The 19,718-nt window shown below is 45.9% G+C and overlaps 1 protein-coding gene across 3 annotated transcripts in view; it reads left to right on the forward strand.

Moving 5' to 3' along the window:
* The window catches only part of ELMOD3 (ELMO domain containing 3), a 635,597-nt gene that overhangs the window by 534,311 nt on the left and 81,568 nt on the right, over positions 1-19,718 (forward strand). For all 3 annotated transcript variants that reach the window (XM_069618948.1, XM_069618949.1, XM_069618950.1), the window contains one exon: positions 8,635-8,711. In XM_069618948.1, the coding sequence (XP_069475049.1) occupies positions 8,635-8,711 (77 nt within the window). The remainder of the gene's footprint in view (positions 1-8,634; positions 8,712-19,718) is intronic.

Consider the following 19,718-nt stretch of genomic DNA (forward strand, 5'->3'; position numbering starts at 1 on the left):
AGGTAGTGACCGAATTCCATCTGAATCAGTCGATTTCCCTTCCAGTCTTTCTTCCGAACCCTGCCTCGGAGGCGGAAAGGGTTCTACACTGCCTGGATGTCCGAAGAGCTCTTAAGTTCTAACTGGACAGGACTTCCGAGCTTTGGAGTTCTTCCCAACTTTTTGGGACCTTCGGTAAGCCTCAGGGAAGGCCGGCGTCTAAGGCATCTATTTCCAGATGGATTGCCGCCTGTATCACAGAGTCTTTCGCCGTCCAAAAGCTGAAACCTCCTAAAGGTATCCATGCACACCTGGTGCGGGGCAAGGCAGCCGCGGTTGCTTTTCAGAAGTATGTTCCCTGGGAGTCCATCACTAAAGCGGCTACTTGGGCCTCCCCATCTGCTTTCTGTAAGCATTACTGCCTCGATATGAGCTCTAGAGCTGACGCTCAGTTTGGTCAGGCTGTGCTGAAGAACCTGTTTCAGTAAGGGGTATTTCCATCCACCCATAGTTCCTGTAAGGAGTGCTTGGGAATCTCCCATAAGTATGGAGGAAAGGGGACGGGACGTAGGAGTATTACCAGGTTACTCACCGTAGTGACCACCTTACTCCTAGTCCATAGTCCCCTTTCCTCTATACGCCCACCCGCCGTCCCCTCTAATAAGGTTCCTCTGTTATTGCTAATGGGTCTTTGACCCTGCGATAGAAAAGGACTGACGGGCGATGCGCGGGGTGGAGCCAAGGTGGCCGGGGTTACGGCCTGGTGCCGGGCCCCGCGCAGGAAAGAGAGGAGGGACATATTTTTGAAAAAAATGTGGATACTTTTTACAAAGTGCTCCGGTCCCGTCCCATAAATATGGAGGAAAGGGGACTATGGACTAGAAGTAAGGTGGTCACTACGGTGAGTAACCTGGTAATACTCAAAATAACTGTTGCATGTGGTCAAAGTCCTGTCCTTTGACTGTCTTGTTTTTCCACCTTTTTTACTGCCCTCTCGGGTCAAAAAACTCCATATAAGGGCAAGCACTTTCGCAGGATCCAGCTTCAAATTCCAGGCAAGTGCTTTTCTGTGGTTGCACTGGTTACGACTGGGTTTGGGACCGTCTAGTCTGAATACTGATCCCCACCAGGAAATGTCTCTTGCTTGGCAGATGTGGAGTTGTGACTGTCCATGATTGGACAATCCTTACGTCTTTGAATTGTGGAGATGCCGGTCATTGGTGGGGTGGGGTAGCCCAGTGTTGGGAAGAATTCTCATAAATGTGCTAATTCCCTTCACCTCAGAGACCCCCAGCAACTTTGCTGGATTTTGAGGACTGGAGAGCGTGTGAGCCTTTTTTTCCACTCTCTCATGTATTTTGATGTGTGTTTTACTCTTGTGTTCTTGGATTATGGAGTTTTAGACAACTCCATAGGCATCATCTTTTCATGTGTATTACACCGCACCCTCCGTGCAGTAACACAGGGAAGTCTTTTTAGGCTGTCCCAAGGTTTAAATACCTTCTCTGGGATAAAATGCTGTTTCCCAGAGAATGTAAAGTTAAATTGACTTTACTAGTCTTTTTAAATTCCTAGACCCAGCACACACTATCTTACAATAGAGTGCTGGAGGGGTTACCTAGTATCTCCTGTGTCTAGCAACTCATGTAGCAGTCAGGTGCTACCCTTTCCTGTCAAAATGGCTGGTGACACCGGTAGCGTTAAATCGCGCGAGCCATGCTTTTCAAGATGGCGTCTGAGCCTCTTTTGTTTAAACAGGTCCTGGTTTTCTTTTTTCTCCATTTCTTTTTGGAAAGGTCCTTCTAGAATTTGTCTCTGCGTGCCAAACCAGGTTTGGTCCCTTTGCTTCTATGACTTTGGCGGGCTTCAGGACTGAAGACCGCCTCTGGTGCCTGAGTGTCTGCGGTGGGCAGGAAGTGAGGGAGGTGCCCGAAACTCCCTGTGCTTAGTCTCCTAGGAGACCCAAATGCACTCTGGCGTGATTGGCTGGCTGACTGTCTGACAAGGACAGCCACCCTGCTGGGTGAGTGGCAGCTAAGCTGGAATGAATGGGAGAAAACTGTTTAAAAGGCAAGTATCTTGGCTTGGAAGGCAGAGTCAAACACTGGAACGAAAGAACCAAAGACGAGCTGGAAGAGGATGGCTCCTGCAACTCCTGGACCATTGGTTTGCCCGGTGAAGCCCTGCTGCAGGTCCGAATCGCCATTTCATCTCGACAGAGAAGCCCTTCAAGGTTCTTCCTTTGAGTTGGTTGGACCAATCAACTCGTAAGCCACCTGGATACCATTCTCGGAGCTGGTTGTATTTTCCTCAGAGTGCTTCAGGAAACCGAATAGCCAAGGAGAAGGACACCAGTTTGTGTGCTTGAAGACAGCTACCGGAATCAAAGATTTGCCAGTTTGCCAGCTTTGTGACCAGTCCCCGTGCAGTGCAGGAGTCCCCGACGTCCTTTCCTTTGTCCCCACGACTGAGGCTCAGGAACAGCGAGATCTGCAGGAACAGAAGTCTTCAGCTGCATCATTTTCTTCAATATAAGGTACTGTGAAAACCCGACCGAGAGAACTTACCTCTCACTGAGAAAGTTTGTGAAACCTTGGCAACTTGCAGGCCTAGTCAGCTTGTGATCCGACCTATAACTTGTTCTTCTGAGAACTACTTCCGAGAACCGTTGCAAAGACTTTTCCGTTTATCTACCAGAACCGTTTTTACCTATACAAGACACTAGTCTATTGACTTTTGCCTACCTATTGCATTGAACCAACTCCTCTGGTGAACTATTTGCACTGTTTTAAAGCAACTCTACTATTCGTTTTATTAACTTATGCCTTTTTGCTCCTACTTCAATTGCTCTGAATGCCATTTTGCTCCTCCTTCAAAGTAGTTTAAATGTGTCAGAACCGGTTAGTGTGAAGTATTGTAGTATATTTTAGTGTGATATTGATTGCATCCTTTTAGTGCATGTTTTATAACTGACTGTAATAAATTAATAAGTGTTTTACCAAGAAACCTTGAGTGGAAGTGTTTATTTGAATACTTGTAATTGTAGACCTCTGTGTAACATCATTACAAGCTCACATTACCTCTTGAGATAAGCCTGGCTGCTCAGCTCGCTACCAAAAACTGTGTGGTACAGACTTATACCAAAGGTTGGTTTTGCTTACACCTGTAGTCCTAGTTGTGTGTAGTGGTCCCAGAGGGTACTGCATGCAAATTTTGTCTAACACCCAGTCTGTATTTCCAATGAGAAGTCCTGCAGCCGTTCTGGAGGTCACCCACTGGATCCAAGGGTCTAAAGACTAGAAGCATGCTGAAGAAGACCTGGAGCATTGCTACTGAAGGATACCAGCATTCCCCAAGACAACCACCTGTGCCTGCTGCTACCTCTCCTGCGTTCAGTGAAGGCCCTTGATCTTTCCTTCCTCCCCTAGACTAGTGGGGACAACTGGTCATGTATCCATGCTCCAGACACCTGTCATCAGTGGCCATCAGATGTATGCCTGGACCATCTAGAGGGCTGCCCGTTTGCTAACAAAACCTCCATGCTGCTACAGTTGTGTTCCTGAGCTGGAGATTGGGACTCTGCAGAACATATGGACTAGGAACATTACTCCTGCTGCTGCTCTCCATTCCTTCCTGGACCTGGTTTATTGCCACCGCAAAGAGTTGGGCATGCTGACCCTGCTGCATGTCTTTGTTTGCTGAGTCTTGGTGCTTCATTCCCTTCCCGGGAGTAGCTGTGTCTCCTGTCTTGAGGTGTTTGGCAGATCCGACTGTAAGCCTGTCGGAGGTGTCCCAGAACTGAAGATTTGAAACACTGTACAGCCGGACCCAATCCCGGCCCGAATCTACAGCCATTGCACAAGTGACCCTTGGATCCACATTGACAGAACCAACAAATAAAGTAGGTGTCTCCAGTGATCCATTCTGGATGCTGGAAGGGTGGTGAGCTAGAAAATCTGAATAAAAGGGTCTGAGTTAAATGACCTGTATCCAGGCCCCTCTCAGTCCCTAGGTATTGCATGGTGCAAAGTCCACTGTACTCCTAGCACTACCCTTTCCTGTCTGTGATCGGTTGAGATCTAGCCAACGTCTCTCTCCCCACCTTACCCCCGCCACCAGGTAATCTCTAGTGCGTGGAATATGGAATGTACCACAAATTTATTTTTCTTCTAGTTCTTTTCCCCCGGTCAGCAGCTATGGCAAAGCAACATTCAAATAGAGCTTTCCTATCTTTCAGGTACAACTGCTTTTAGACACGATGATCAAAATGCGATGGCATGGAATAATCACAGTTTATTTCAAGGAGAACAGGGGGAGTCTATACGCTGCGATTTCTTACTCCCCTGACTCCGATTTCCCAGATGACTAGATGAGTCGACTGGCAGTTGCTGGAGGTAGGTTTTCCTGCCATTGGTTCCACTTAGAGATGCCCTGGAGCTGCAGGTGCAAGGATTCTTCCGGTCGGTTCCAGGAGCAGGGCGTAACCCTATGCAAAGAAGAACTGCAGAATACACCGATGCAGACCTCTTCAGGACACTTCACTAGATGGGGAAAGACGAATTCTAGCTATGGCCACCACACAGGTGACAGCAGGTGTCCTGTCGCAGATGAAGACCTTCCAGAGCAGGATCTCTTGAAGCTGGGAGGCTGAAATGCATCATGAAGGTGACTTACACAACAGGCTGGCAACTACTAAAGTTCAGGCGGAAAACACAGAACAATGCTGGTTCTAGCGAGGTAGTCCACTGGAGTGCTGGTCAGTCCACAGGGTGGTCCAGGGACACTTCCAAAGGCTCAGGACGGCTGGATCCTCGAACGTGTTGCGTCTGGTTGGCCCCACCAGTCCAAGGGTGGAAGCACCGCTCAGGGCCTTGGCTTATCAGGTAGTCATCAGGGCTTCACTGGGCCAAACACAGAAAGGGGATCCTGTGTCTCTTCAGGAGTCGTCCACAGATCTTTAGTCGGCTGCTCTTCTACACAGGGTGCTTGGCTCCACCGTTGATCTGAAGAAATGGCTGCAGGAGTACTCTTCTTATCTGAAATCCTGGCTGGAAGGAAGTCAAACCCCACCAATGTTAAGGATCTACACCATTCAAACAGCTAGCAGTAGTCCAATTGGGGACCAGGGTGGGTTTTGCTAATGCCACACACCTAGACTTTGAGGCAACACGGATGTGGAGTGTAGCTGACGGGCCCACCCCTTCCTGGGCAAAGCACACACAAAGGCGTCACTAGCCCTGTAATGAACAAAAAGATTGAATCTAAAATCCCGAATGCACGTTTAGTGTGCATTCGGCATAGTAGATTAGATCTTTTGTGCATAATACCAAGCGGGGGTTATGGGGGTTCAGTATTATGAGCTGCAGAGATTGCAGGGGTGTCCCCCATATACATTAATGGCAGTACAGGGGACAAACGGGCGAAATCCCAAAAGATCAAATTAGAAAATATGGTTAAGTGTGCTCCGTGATTTGTAATTCGATTTTTTGGGATACTTTTTTTAACGTACATCCCACTACCCCTCGAAAGCAGCAGCTTTCCCGGGCAAGTGCATGACCTTATATGGGATTTTCTGACTTGAGAAGGAAGAAGGCCAAACAACAATATGGCCGAAGAGCAAGCAAAGCTCTTGTGGCACTGCCATTTTAGGGCACTAGACATGTTTCGTAACCACATGTGGTAAATACGAATGTGCACACAAAAAATAATGCAAAAATTGTACAAATAGGTTTGCTGCCATCAGCCTGTCTTTAGGCACATATAAAAGTAGCCAAAAATCCTAAATTTAAAAGACTAGGATGATACAAAAGTATCGCCACTGCATTGTAAGACGCTATGTGCACTGTTAAAAAAGTTATCAAAAAGGGGAACCTAGTTTCCCAGTACTTATAGTCTGAAGGACTGATCGGTTTTCGCATAACAAAATGAGCAAAATGCCATCGGAGTAAAGCTGAAGGCTTCATTTCCCTGTAAAAAGTCAGGACAGGGTCAAAAGCAAAATGTGTTGGGGTCCATAGAACTATGTAGGGAAAGTTGCCAAAAGAGCACTCGTTTTGAACAGTGGCCTCTCCGAATCTGTCTACATGGCTGATTCTGAAAATCCATGTTGAAGTTGCCATTACTCGTGCCTGCAGGAATAGTGAATTGCAGGCCTTATGTATCGAGGACCTTACAGGGATTTAGTGGTTCCCAGGACCCATCCTAATTTATGAGGGAATTTCTCTGTACATTTTCTTTCGGACTCTTAATTTCGGAGGTGGAAAGGCCCATGCACACCTTGGATGTGGCCACTGCACTAAAGTTGTTTCTCGAAAGGACAAGGGATCACAGGAAAGGAGCTCAACTCTGAAAGACTTTTGGTGTTGAGACTCCAGATTCAGCAGCGTCTAGGACTTAGGTGGCTCGATGGCTGGTCTCTACTATTCTGTAAGCCTTCAGACTGAAGGTCCCACCGCAGGGTCTCCATTCTCATCGTTTGAGGGAAAAGTCTGCTTTGATTTGCCTTCCGAAGGCATATTCTATTATTGAATAAATGCAAAGCAGCCACCTGGCCCACGCCTCACTGTTTCTGCCAGCACTACTCTCTCAACTACAGCTTGAGAAATGATGCTGCTTTTGGCCAAGCCTTTCCAAAGAATTTCTGCTCAATAAAGTTCCAGCGACTCTTTTTCTATGAGGGATGCTTTAGAATTTCCCAAGAGTATGACGGAACAGGTCATGCTGTAGGAAAAGGTGGTTACCTACTGTAGTAACAAAGTTACTCTTTTGTCCTAAGTCCCCTTTGCCACAGACGCACTCACTCTTATTCCAGTAAAAAGTGTCCAAATTGAACTTCATAAAGGGGCTGATGATTGGGTGGGGTCTATGGTGAAAGGATCTTGCAGAGGTTTGGCTAGGGCATACTTGCAACAGTGCTTGCTGGTAAATTGTATATGAATGCTGCTCTGCAATAGTCTCTTCCTCATTCTGTGGGAGGTCCCAAGAGTATGGAGGAAAGGGACTATGGACTAAGAGTACTGTTGTCACTACGGTGAGTAACCTTTATGTTGTTTGCAAGAGATGCTTTTAAAAGACATGTCAATTATCTGCATTTCGGCTTTTGCAACACTTGTGCAGGATAACTGTGGACTTTGTACCCCCCCAACCAGGTACTTATCTGAACACTTCCTATTTTGATACATTGAACAGTTTACTGATCTGTTGCGGAAGGACTGCGTATATCTGGTGCCTGCCGTAAACTTATAAGGCAGGTTGTAATATATTGGGCCTCATTACAAGTTGGGTGGTGTGGCTAGAATCAGCCGTAATGCAGCAGTAACAGTTACTGCCGCATTATCACATCACCACACTGGTTTTGGCGGTGGGGTGGAGGAAAAATTCAGACACTTTACTGCCAAAATGCAGCCATTTCGGCAGAATTGAAATGGGGACTAACACCTCCATACTGTCACTTGTAATACGTTTTGTTCTATTTCAGGGGATTTACAGGCAAAATTCCACCAAATTTGTAATGAGGCTGATTGTGTTTTTACTGTGTCCTCTTGCCTCTTTACTTTGACAGTTTGTGCGTTGCACTGTTGAACTGCTTTTAACTGTTTTGGAGGTGATGGTGTTGTTTAGTTTCATTTTGAGATTGTTAACAGTGTACATAGGTGTAGGTAGGAGTTTTTTTATAGAATGTAGTATAATCCCTCCTAACAAGCAGTTGGGAATCCCTAAAGGAAACGACTGCAATATTGGAATGGGCATTTCCACAGAGTTGTTGCCACTGTAGGGGCATGGTATTAGGAAGCCTTCACGCAAGATGGCATATACATTTGTGGTCTGCAGAATAGATGGTGCCAGTATTTGTCGTGCTGCTACCCAAAAGCCCCCCCCCCCCTCAATCATGCACATTCCTGCAGGTTCCTGGCTGCTCTAGGCAGCACTGGTAAGCTACAGGCATGATCAACCTGTCGCATGAAATTTGTTATGGGTGTCGAGTAAATTATGTTTTGTTTTTGTCCCGATATTGCTGCTGTATTATCTTTGATGAACATAAAAACGTTGGCACTTGTTTTCAAACATTTCAAATAACTGACGGTAAATCTTCAGGAGAATTATAAGCTTAGTGGTTGGTGGCCACCAGATTGTAAATGTTCTTGGTCTAATAACGAATTAGTTATTTGGACCTTACTTGCCTTTTAAAAAAAAAAAAAAAGGTTTTGGGTCATATCTGCGTGGAAGTATTGTAATATAGCATAATTGTTGCTCAAGATAACCAGACTAATGAAAAGTAGCGTGTTCGCAATTCTTGCATCTCAATCTGGTGCAATTTCACATAGTTCCATGTGATAATGTTCCGTGGGAAAAATTCTCCAGGTATGTGACTTTTCCCTCCTCCCCAAAAAGCCATCCCCCACATATTCTAGGTCGTTTAGTTTTCTATTAGTTTTCTATTCCAGTCCTAGAATATTTGGGGAAGTGCTTGGTTTTTGTGGGAGTGCACATTTTGGGAAATACCAGCCCCTGGGGACTTTTTTCCTGGTGACATTATCACTGGATACCTTTAACCGTGGATGTATTCTTTGCATGGTGCAAGCCAGGATGCTTATACATTCTGAAATAGCCAGTTTATATGTATTTCTGTCTAGTTAACCTACTTCTGTGTTTCAGAATTTTCCGTTTTGTGTCATGTCCATCAATATCACCCGGATTGTCATCCAGGCCTTGAGGGAGGAATGCCTCTCCAAGTGAGTAGCACTTTCCTTTCCCACTTGCAGGTACCCTACCCTAATCTGTGTATGGAATATGCATTGATTGTTACAAATGCATGTAAATTCAGCAGTAAAAGGCACTCACGTGATCATTTTCTGGGGCGTGCAAAGAAACCAACATACTTCAACCAATCCTAGATCTGAAGATAGAAAAGCTGTAGGTGAAGAGGGAGAAGTTCAAAATGTTATCCATTCATCAGCTCTTTCCATGCCTTAGGTTAAATGACTGAATGTGCCTATAGATCTTGCATATTTCCACATCCCTTAGCCAGAAATAAATCCCAATTTCCTTGGATTCCTATTGAAAAGATGGCACTACCAAAGAAATTCATGCTGCTGACTTTCAGGCAATTTTAAGGGCCTTTTAATGGAAGCTTATGGTAGTGATGGTTCTGTGTCTCAGAAAGTCTGACATTCATGTATGCTGTTATCTTGAGGATTGGCTGAAGTGAACGTTTCAAATTCCATTCCCAATCTCACCAGTTTTATCCCATTTGCTAGATGCACTCTTTATACAAGCATGGAAAAAGCGTGCCCTTTAGCGGGGAGATTATCTTCTAGCTGCTAAAAATGTCTTCTTCTGAAATTTGATGTTCCTCCTTCAGTAAGAGGAACATCCTCTCCTCTAGGCTCTATGGTGTCAAATATTGTCCTTACACCCCATGCCTTGAGGACCTTGTGGTCACAGAAAGTTGACACATGGGACAGAAAGCTGTTGACATCAGACACACAATCTCTCTTGGGAGTGGCGGGGGGGGAGGTCGTCAGATACAGACTCTTCTGTGAAGAGTTTGGTTAAAAGACAAATGCTTCACAAGAAGCTAGTGACTGATGCATCGATGGAGGGCTGAGGAAGCCACTGCAGCCATTCGTTTATTTATCTATTTTAAATTTTTATGAAGCGCCCCAAGTCTGTGGGCCTCAGAGCGCATATAAAGAAACATAATAAGACAAACGACAGACAGGGGTAAAGAAAGGAAGCTCAGTGAGAGGTCAAGGGGATACCAGATACACTAAGGCTCAGGTTAGCCTGGTTGGAGATTGAACAGATATGTTTTTATTGCCTTCTTGAAGGATGGCAGGTTGACAGCCAGGCGTATAGGACCGGGGAGAAGATTGCAGGGAAGTCTGGATGTCAAAACAGGTCCCTCCAAAGCGTACTAGTTTATATGTGGGCTAAATGAAAATAGGAGTGACGGAGGAAAGAAGGTTCCTTGTGTTAACATGGGGCTTAACATGATCCATGAGAGATGCCGGACAGATTGTAGAGTGGCATTTGAAAGGCAGAGTCAAGGTCTTGTGTGTGATCCTGTGCTTTAGCAGCAGCCAGTGCAAAGCCCTCTTGCTGTCTGACACATGCGCACACCTAGACAGGCCTTGGATGGCCCGAACAGTATTGTTCTGGGCTATATGCAAAGCCCAAATGTTGAGATCTGTGGTGCCTACCAGCAATCTGTTACAGTAATCCAGTCTAGAATTGATCAGTGCTGTAGCAAGCAGAGCACAATTATTAGCAGCGAGGAAAGGGTGAATATAGTTTATTCGCTTGGTGATGAGACCACATGTGGCTCGAATGTAGGCGATATGTGGTCTTATGGATAATTCCTCGTCAAGGACCACCCCTAAGGTCTTGACTTTCTTGGATACGGCGATGGTATTGCCAGTAATACAGAAAATAGCATATTCAGGGGCTAGTTTACTCAGGCGTGCTGTAGGAGCAACTATCAAGAGCTCTGTTTTATTGCAGTTTAGTGCACTTGAATTGCTTGCCATCCATGCCTGGAAGGCATTATAGATATTTATGGCAATCGGTTCTTGGTCATATTGTCCACTGAGCTCAAGAACGACCTGAGTGTCATTGGCATAATTTGTATACCGGACACTCAGGGCGTCTAGTAGATCCAGCAAAGGCTGAATGTAAATATTAAAATGGGGGACACGCAGGAGCCCTGGGGGGACACCGCATGTTTGGTTGACAAGCTTAGAGCTAGCCTCACCAACAGATACCTGGACAGTCCGGGGGGCCAAGAAAGGAGGATATCCAACTAGCAGCTTGATTGGAGCAATGGGAGACCTCCCCCAGTCTTGTCACCAGCAGAGAATGGTCCATCAGGTCGAAGGCCGCAGAGAGGTCCAGAAGCATCAGCAGGGCCGGATGACCGATGTCCGCTATGCCAGCCAGGGTGGATTTAAGGTCCAGCATGGCGGTTTCAGTCGCATGCTGAGTTCTGAAACCCAATTGACGTAGGCCGTGTTTCTGGAGTTGAAAGTAAGCCAATTCGTCCAAGATATTTAAGACAAATGGCACGTTGGTAATGGGCCTATAGTTGTCAGTCACCAGCGGATCGAGATTAGCTTTTTTAAGCAGGTGTGTGACCCAAGCTTCCTTTAGAGAGGAGGGAACCACACCTCATCAAAGGAAAGGTTGATCGAGTTTTGTCATCCAGGGTGTCGGGAGTTCAAGTGAGTCTTTGAAGACATCTGAAGACAAGGGCTGTGTTCAGACAGGAGTTAGGAATGAGGGCCAAGTTCTTCTTGAGCGAAGCCCAAACATTCTTGCACTGGTTACTAACTGGGAATATACTGCTAATGAAGGTACACCTTCAGGGAGTACAAACGTTCAAAGTGATTCCATAAGCTTTTCACTTGTGCAATGCCATGAGTGGGTCCTCATTAACAACATTTTGGAAAACCTCTTCTAACATTAAATATAAACAGTTTTGGATCTTTTTTGCGTCAGGAGAAAATACAAAATGTTGAGACTCTGCAACAAGTTGTCCAAGATCCTAAATCCAAGTGAAATCATGATACATATTTGCTGTTTTGGATAGATCTGCATGCCACAATTACATTTTAGCGAATCAATAAGGCGATGCCTGGAAGGTTTAGAATTAATCTTAAATCTCTGGAAATTTCTCTGCGCAACCCAACAAGCCATCTTTCTACACCTGCCAAGCCTTTATAGAAAGGAGGAAGACCATATGCAAATCAGGCTTGGGCTCACCCCCAAAGGGGCAGTCCAGCCCGAACTGCTAGGTCATATGCCGTCTGCACAATGGCACAAGCATCCCCAGACATGTTTTGACCTCATTGGGCGTACTCAGTCAGTAGTAGCTTTGGTCTCTTGACCCAGCAGGCCTTGGATCCCCATCTGGGCATACCCGTTCCACTCTGGGTGACGAAGCAAAACTAATTGGATAGCTCAGCGGCAACATGCTTGCCTCGGAAGCAAGACAACACAGAGCAATACAGGTTTGATCCGTGGGGCCGTGCTTAGAAACCTCTGGGTATTAAGCGCGTTATAAATAACCTCTCATAAAGAGGTGATGGCTGGAAGGTTTAGTTTTAATCTTAAACCTCTGGCAATTTCTGTGCGAAACCCTCCAGACTATCGTTCTTTGCCAGCCAAGACATTACAAAAAGGGGAAAGACCATATGCAAATCAGGCTTAGTCCAAACCCCCAAATGGGCAGTCCAGACTGAAATACACGAGACCATAAGCATCCCCAGACATGTTTCGGCCTCACCCCTTTTGTTTTTCTACAGTTAAGTTTTAGAGCACTTGGTTACAGGTGTTTGTTTACAGTTAACATTATTATTACCCACACTTGTAGTACACCATTTGTGACCTGTGAAGGATGGAGGCATGAGTTGATCCTGTAGCGTTTCGGCAACTCCTTATTACTGGTGTGTGGGACACTGTGTGAGTAGCACCATTAATCCTTTGTACTTTTGATGAACTAGATGGGAGCGTTGTTTTACTCTGCTTTTTTACAGCCATTACCCAAATTGATCCAGAAACTAAGGCAATTTAAGACCACAATAACCTGAATAAACCTAATGTGGCCATGCCAGTAATAGTAGGGTGTAAATTATGCACTTGCTGTTGATGATTGATTCTTGGGGACTAAGACATGATGTGCTGTATGTATGTATGGAATTGAGATGGCGAGTGACTTTTTGTGGCTGGCTAGTAGCTTGAAACTTTACTTTTTCCCCCTTTAGTAGTAGTATTGAGATCTTCTCGCACCATCAGTCCATCCACATCAGAAAGCGCTGTGCAGGCTAGCACTGGCTATCTATGATGAACCAATGCGTGTTCCACCTCAACCTACAGTAAATGAACTTGATTGCATTTGTCCTGCAAGCATGCAGTACGGCCACCTGAATCTGCATGTCCTGAAAGAAGCAGGAAGATTGTCAAATAGATATTCATATGCCTGACGACGATGGGGAACCTAATGATGTGCCAAGAAAAAACTTGTGTCAGGAGAGTTTTCTCTTTTTAGCAACTTTCCCTCCATTTCTATGGACCCCCAAACATTTTGTTTTTGTACTCTGCCCTGACTTTTTCCAGTGAAGTGAAGCCTTCAGCTTCACCCTGCTGCACTTTTGCTCATTTGTATTTATTTCGTTTTTATATAGCGCTTCACACCAAAGCACTGTACATAAGAACAGAAACAGTACATTTAAAATGTTGAATCACAGCGGAATTCTGTGGTTACGTTAACCTAATTAACCAGTAGAAAGAATATAAGCTCTCAAAGAGACCCGGAAAGAAGAGTAGAGCGAGAGATAGAACGAAGAGGGAGTGGGAGAGCATTCCAGTGTAAAGGCGCAAGAAGAGAGAAGGAACGAAAACGAAATTGAGCACAAGGAGGATGAGGGACAATAAGAAGAAAATGGGAAGAAGAGCAGAGTGAACGATAAGAGGTATACAATGGGATGATGAGAGAGGAGATATAAGGGGCTGCAAGGCCATGGAGAGATTTCAAAACTAGACACGAAAATTGAATTTTAAACTGTGTTGAAAAGAGAGCCTCTCAGGCCAATCAGAGAGGGTGAGATGGAGTCACGAGGAGCAAGGAGACATAGAACCCAAATGGAGGCGTTGAATACAGATTTTAGGGGAGCAAGGCGGAATAAAGGAAGTCCAAAGATGTTAGAGGAACAATAGAAGAGCCGCAAAAAGATTAAGGCAGACACCAGGAGTTGAGTGGCTTTGAAAGTCATGAAAAGTCAGGCTTTCCGAATATCGTGCAAATGGAATCGACAGGGACGGGTAGATGGAGAGATGTTATAACTAAAGAAGAGATCTGAGTCTAAATAAAGACCCAGATTATGGGCCACAGAAGAAGTAGGTAATTGTGCTGGGGGAAATTATATGAATGTGGGGGGAAGAGGAAATGAAGATAACCTCCGTTTTAGCAGCATTGAGTACAAGAAGTGGTCCGTCATCCAAGATTGAATAGCAAGGAGACAGGTGCTAAGTTTAAGGTGGATATCATCAGTGAAGTGTGGAAAGGATAGAGTTGTCATCAGCATAAAAATGGTGAGATAGTCCAAAGGAAGAAATTACACCAGCAAGTGAGGGAAAAGAGAAAAGGACCAAGGACAGAGTGTTGAGGAACACCATAGGTAAGCAGAAAGGTATTGGAGGAAACCCCAGCACAATATACTGAGAAAGTCCTCTGGGAAAGGTACGACCCAAACCAAGATAAAATAGAGCCAGGAAAAAACAAAGGAAGAGAGAGCAGACAATAGGAGTGTGTGATCATTGTTATTTTTAGGTTGAGTTTCCTTTTTGAGTGAAATTCTCCCCACTTTGTGAGTACTCCAGCATTTTTGCTGGATTATTGGATTTTTAGACTGATTCTCCTGAGTGATTGGGAACCTTTTTCCACACTCTCATTCTTTTACTCTTGCCATAGGGAACAGTTTTTTAAATCTCTTTTTGATACTTTTTAATGTACTTATGCTTTCCTCCATTTTTTCTGGCATCTAAATGTATTTATTGAGGCACACAACACTTTCTGTGGAGTGTGTTGCTAGGAGCTCCTTGAGCTTCCCTTTTCATTTTACCTGTGTTGACACATGTTACCGGGGCAGGAGGAAACTTTTTGTCCCACCTGTATTTTATTTTGCAAGAACAGCACACCCCACTTTAAGTGTAGTGCTGAGGGGAAACATTGTCTCCCTTTTCTCACTTTTCCAGTAACATTTAGTTACTGTTCCAAGTTAATCTGACAGGCTGGTGGCAGTGTTTCTTTTCGCATGACTTTTTATGGACTTTTGTCCCTTACCGCAGCCTGCGATAAAAGGGTCGCCATTTGCCTAAAAATGGTGGCTGTACATTTTGAAGCCATGTTCTTGATGACTTGGTCTTTCTTGAGCCTTCTTCTACCTGCCTGTGTGGGGGAGGTCTTGATGAGTCATTTGTCTTTGGCAAGCTTCCCCTGGAAAGCATCCCAAGAACAAGTGCCTTAAAGGACAGGAAGTGCGGGAGGTGACCGAAACTCCCCTGGCCTTTGTCCTGCAGTGTGCCTGCCTGGAACCAGTTTGTGCTGGGAGGCTGGTTGTCCCCATTGGACTGCCACCCCCCAAGTTTGAATTAATTCAGGTCTGGCGATTGGTGGGTTCAGCCAGTTCTCCTGCATAAAAGGTGAGGGTCCTGGAGATGAAACTCAATCAACCACTGGACTGACGATCCAAAGAGGAATTCATAGGACGACGCCCCCAGCAACTTCCAGCTACCTCCAGAGCCATTGAATGACTGCTGCCGACCCAACGCCGAATTCTGATTGACAGGGAAGATCTCTTGATCACAACTTGCTCCCCCGGACTGGTGGGCCTATCCAGTGTCAAGACTACATGTATTTTGTGCCGTCCCTCGAAGAGCTTCTGGTGTGTAAGAGTTTCCTTGAACTAAGTGTATGCTCTGAGTGCCTCACTACAGCCGCCTTCCCTTCCTAGACTAAGCCTGATTGCTCAGCCATTGCTACCAAATCTTTGGGTAGATCAGGCTAAACCTAAGGGGTGTAACCCTGTTCACTAAAGGTGGGGGTTTCTAAAATCTTGTCCCAGACTGGACTTTACAAAAAAAAACGAAGTTGTGGGGAAACTGACCAGTCCTTCAGACTGTCATTACTGGGAAACTGTGTTTCCCTTTTCTTATTACATTTTATCTATTTTTTAGGTAACTTTTTATCATTGCACAATGCGAGGAGCCAAGTATTCTGCCCAGCTCTTAAGACTTCGGAAGACCCGTGAACCTGTCCTAAGAAGGCCTGGCAACCAATGTTTGATGCAGTTCCGGTGGAGCCCTGTCTGTCTAGTGATCTTTAGAAGGCCTTCAATGGTACTTGGACCCCTGGAGTGGTGTGAATTTTTATTCCGGATGTCTGCTCGGTGCCCAGCCATCTGGAGTCCTTGGAGGCGTTCCTGGAACCATCCCGTGGACTGACCAACTCCAGTTTGGGCTACCACGGTAGAGGCATTGACGTTCTGTGCTTTGACTCAGAACTTTAAGTTCCTCAGCTTTTTCTACAAGAGTCCCACCTGCGGACATTTCAGCGTTCCAGCCTCAACGGGACCTGAAATAGGAGGCCGACTCTGACCTCAACAGCTGTGTCCTCTCCTGTCGCCTTGCATTGGTGACTTACGTCAAAACCGGCTTTCCAACGCCCCGTCAAGTGCCTAGAGGAGTGTTGTATTGGTGTGGTCTGCATTCATCCACTGGAACAGGTTGCACCAGCTCTTGGACCCGACCAGAACTTTGTCTTGCACCTGCAGCCCCTGGGCTCCTTGGACTGGAATCAACAGCGGGAAAACTGACCTCTGATGACTCCAGCGACCTGCCAAGTATGAGGAAAAACCAGAGTACAGTGTTATAGTAATACTTGCCTGCAACCCTTTCTCCACCTATAAAAGATGTTAATACTTTTGAAACGTTTTACAGTTGTTTGACTTTGGCAAAACATGTTGCTGAAAGCTGGCAACAGTCTTATTCACTAGAAAACGTCCTCTTTGGACTTTTGGAACCATTTTCACCTCCCACAAGGCCCTCCTCCTAACTTTTTCCCAGTTCCCAAAACATCTGGAAACTTTATAAACAAGGCCCCAGTCAACTTAGGGTTGGACTTTCTAAGTTAGGGTTGTATTCTTGTGGCCTGCCATTGCAAATAATACCCACTGCCTTCCCTTTAAGTATTGTGGGGTGGGGGAATTGTGATTTGTATTGCACTGACTACAGGGGCTGTATGATAGTATTACTTGCCTATAGTCATTGTTATATTGTTTGCCTGGTCATACATACAGTATTTTTATAACCATCTGTCTAAGTGTAATCCTTGATTACTTGCTTTGTGGACTCATTGTGGACCCTTTACCAGGCTCACTCACTCCTGAGACGTAGTCTTGACCATTCTCCATGCTACCTTGATTGGTTTGGCTATAGCTCCCAGAGTTGTCCCGGTTTTGTAACTAGGTCGGCCTTCTACACATCTGTCCACCAGGCCAGAGAGTAGAAATCAAGTCTAACATTATGTATTTGTTGAAATCGGTTTTCCATTAAAGTACGTTTTGCAGCTATCTTAGCTCACAGGATGTGTCCCTCTTGGGAGTCTCTTCACTGTTCCTGCAAGCAAGTATTTCTTAGAAGGCTTCTTTGTTAGATGCTTTATTCTATTGTAGGGGGGGGTTTTGTTTGCAAATCTTGCTGTTACTTCCTTTGAGACCCAGAACACTATTGTTGTACTTTGTGGACATGTCATTGACTTTCAAGGTGAGTGAAGAAATTCTCCCCTTCTCTCCAAGGGTGGACCACCCCCTTTAAGACTAGGGCGGTGAACACGCTACACAATAAACTCCCTAGGAGACAGGGCAAGAAGTATACCATTGGGAGTCATCCCCCAGGAATGGGCAAGTAGGGATTCCCTTTTACCTCCCCTCATTGCAAACTCCAAACAGTATGGGTTATATGGGAACTGACTAAGGTTATCAGGTACAGGACCCCTTTACGGTGGATGGCTTGGTTACTGACCCATACCTGTTACCGCCTCTTGGTGAAACTCTGGACTAATGGAATCTGGTCCTCCATTCCAGGGAGGGACCTAAATACAGCACCACGCCAACCGATGAGCAGAGAAGCAGCTGGAGGATGAGGAACGCCGGCATGTGTGAATGCTAACAGAGGGAGACGCTCCCACCAGGAGCAGCTGACAGCCATGCAGTCGGAATGGAAGGCAGTGCATGCACTGCCACTCCAGAGAGAGTGAGAGTCCCAAACAGACAGGAATCAAGAGAAGCTGAGCCAAACAACACTGGATGCACTGGTGTCCGGGTCTGCCGACGTCAAGAGACGGAAGAAGCACTCTAGGAGAGCAGACCATGTGAACCGGAGCAGCGGTGCAGACATGGAACCACAAGGACCAGAGCAACTGCCTTTATTGCAGAGCACTATGGCTGTAGCACAGGTAAGTGGCAGCACCCGAGGAGCAGTTTGATGGGGTGAGGCTGCAACTGTGCCTGAGTTGGGCGGAAGGTACACATACCTACAGAAAGGGGTGTGAATAGCATCAGACTGCCCCGGCCTGAGCAAGCCTGAAGCCTACCAGGGCTAAATATCTGAATACCCCAGGAGGGGGCTGAGTGAAGCAATCAACGATACAGGGTTGAGTAAGCTTGAAGCCCAGATGTAACGAACAACCTGAATACCCCAGGACGGGGTGAGAGAATGAATCGGCGATACAGAGCTGAGAAAGCCCAAAGCCCCTGCTGGGCTGAGAGTCCAAATAATCCATGTGGGGGTGAGAAAACAACACAAACAAAGCTGGCAGAGGGAGGAAAGACCCCACAGGGTCTGAAACCCGAGCCCCTAGGGAGGGGTAGGCACCAAAGGGGTTTCCAAACAAGCAGGGAGGTGCCGACCACTCGGACACATTTGTTGGTGTTGAACTTAACCACATTCACGTTGGCTTGAAGACATACCTTTGCTTTTCCATATGCCCTGGGCCAGAGGCCGTCAGGAAATATATATGCAGTAACTATTAGCCGACAGAAGCCCGTGAACCTGCGTTGGTAAAAGCTGGGATAGTACAATGCAGGTCAGAAGCCCTTAACCCTTTTCTTTGTAGTTTTCTTTCGTTATAGTGTAGGTTACGATCAGACTAGAGATGTTTCTGGACAGAGGACAGCTTTATTTTGTACTACCTCCTGAAGTGCACTCTTTTGAACTTTTCTTTCTTTTTAGAATAGGGATCAGAGCCGAAGGATTAGAGCAGTCGTGTTCACCAAATATAAGTGTATAGCCAAAAGCATAATGTATTGTTCATCTCCTGATTCTGACATACCACAGAGGTTTTCCCTCCTGGCTTCCTTGCTGCATTACTTTTTGGACTGGGCACACTAAGTCAACCTTTTAAGCTGCCTGTGCTGGGAGATTGCTCCCATTGGTCTGACATCTGCATTTTTCTTATGGCTGCCCCAATCGCCTTCTGTAAAGTGCTGCCAGTGGCCCCTTGCTATGTTGGTCTGAGTGCACCATATAGTACATATGCCTACCAGATCAAGGGATGTCATCCCCTTTTTATTACATGTGTGTTTATTACATATTCAGCACAAGACAACTTCCACAAAGTGTTCTGCGGACACACACTATGACCACTTTATTTTGTCAGAAGTAACACCATTACTTTCCATGACACTCCTAAACATGCCAGTGGCAGATGACCTTTTCTCCAGCATGGGGTCTGGCATGGATTCACATGCTCATGAATATTCCAAGACGTCAGGCCGGGTATCCTCGGTATAGAAAAAAATCAGTATCAGTTTCGTTTCTGATCTGTCTTTCTTAGTAGTAACCAATCACTGGTCTCTGGGACATACTGCCCCCAGCCAATGACTGCCCTCTCCCTAAGTCCCGCCTCTGGCAGCCATCCTCAGATTTTTACCGCACGTTCAAGTGTTGGGAGTCCTCGTGCTGTAGCTCTCGAGCTTTTGCTGCATTTTCGTGCTTTTTCAGGAAATTTTTCTAATTTTTCGGTTAAATAGAGCCTCAAGCTCCACCGTTTCTACATCCGATCAACGGGGATCCGTTTCGGAGTTTTCTACGCCCCTCAAGGGTGAAGTTTTCATCGAGTTACGCTTTTGGAGGATTCCAGAAGTTCCGAGGCCTACCCCGGACATGGCCCAGGAGAAAGGAAG

Source organism: Ambystoma mexicanum, chromosome 10 (genome assembly GCF_040938575.1).
Source record: "Ambystoma mexicanum isolate Mex_15411 chromosome 10, UKY_AmexF1_1, whole genome shotgun sequence".
Taxonomy (NCBI): Eukaryota; Metazoa; Chordata; class Amphibia; order Caudata; family Ambystomatidae; genus Ambystoma; species Ambystoma mexicanum.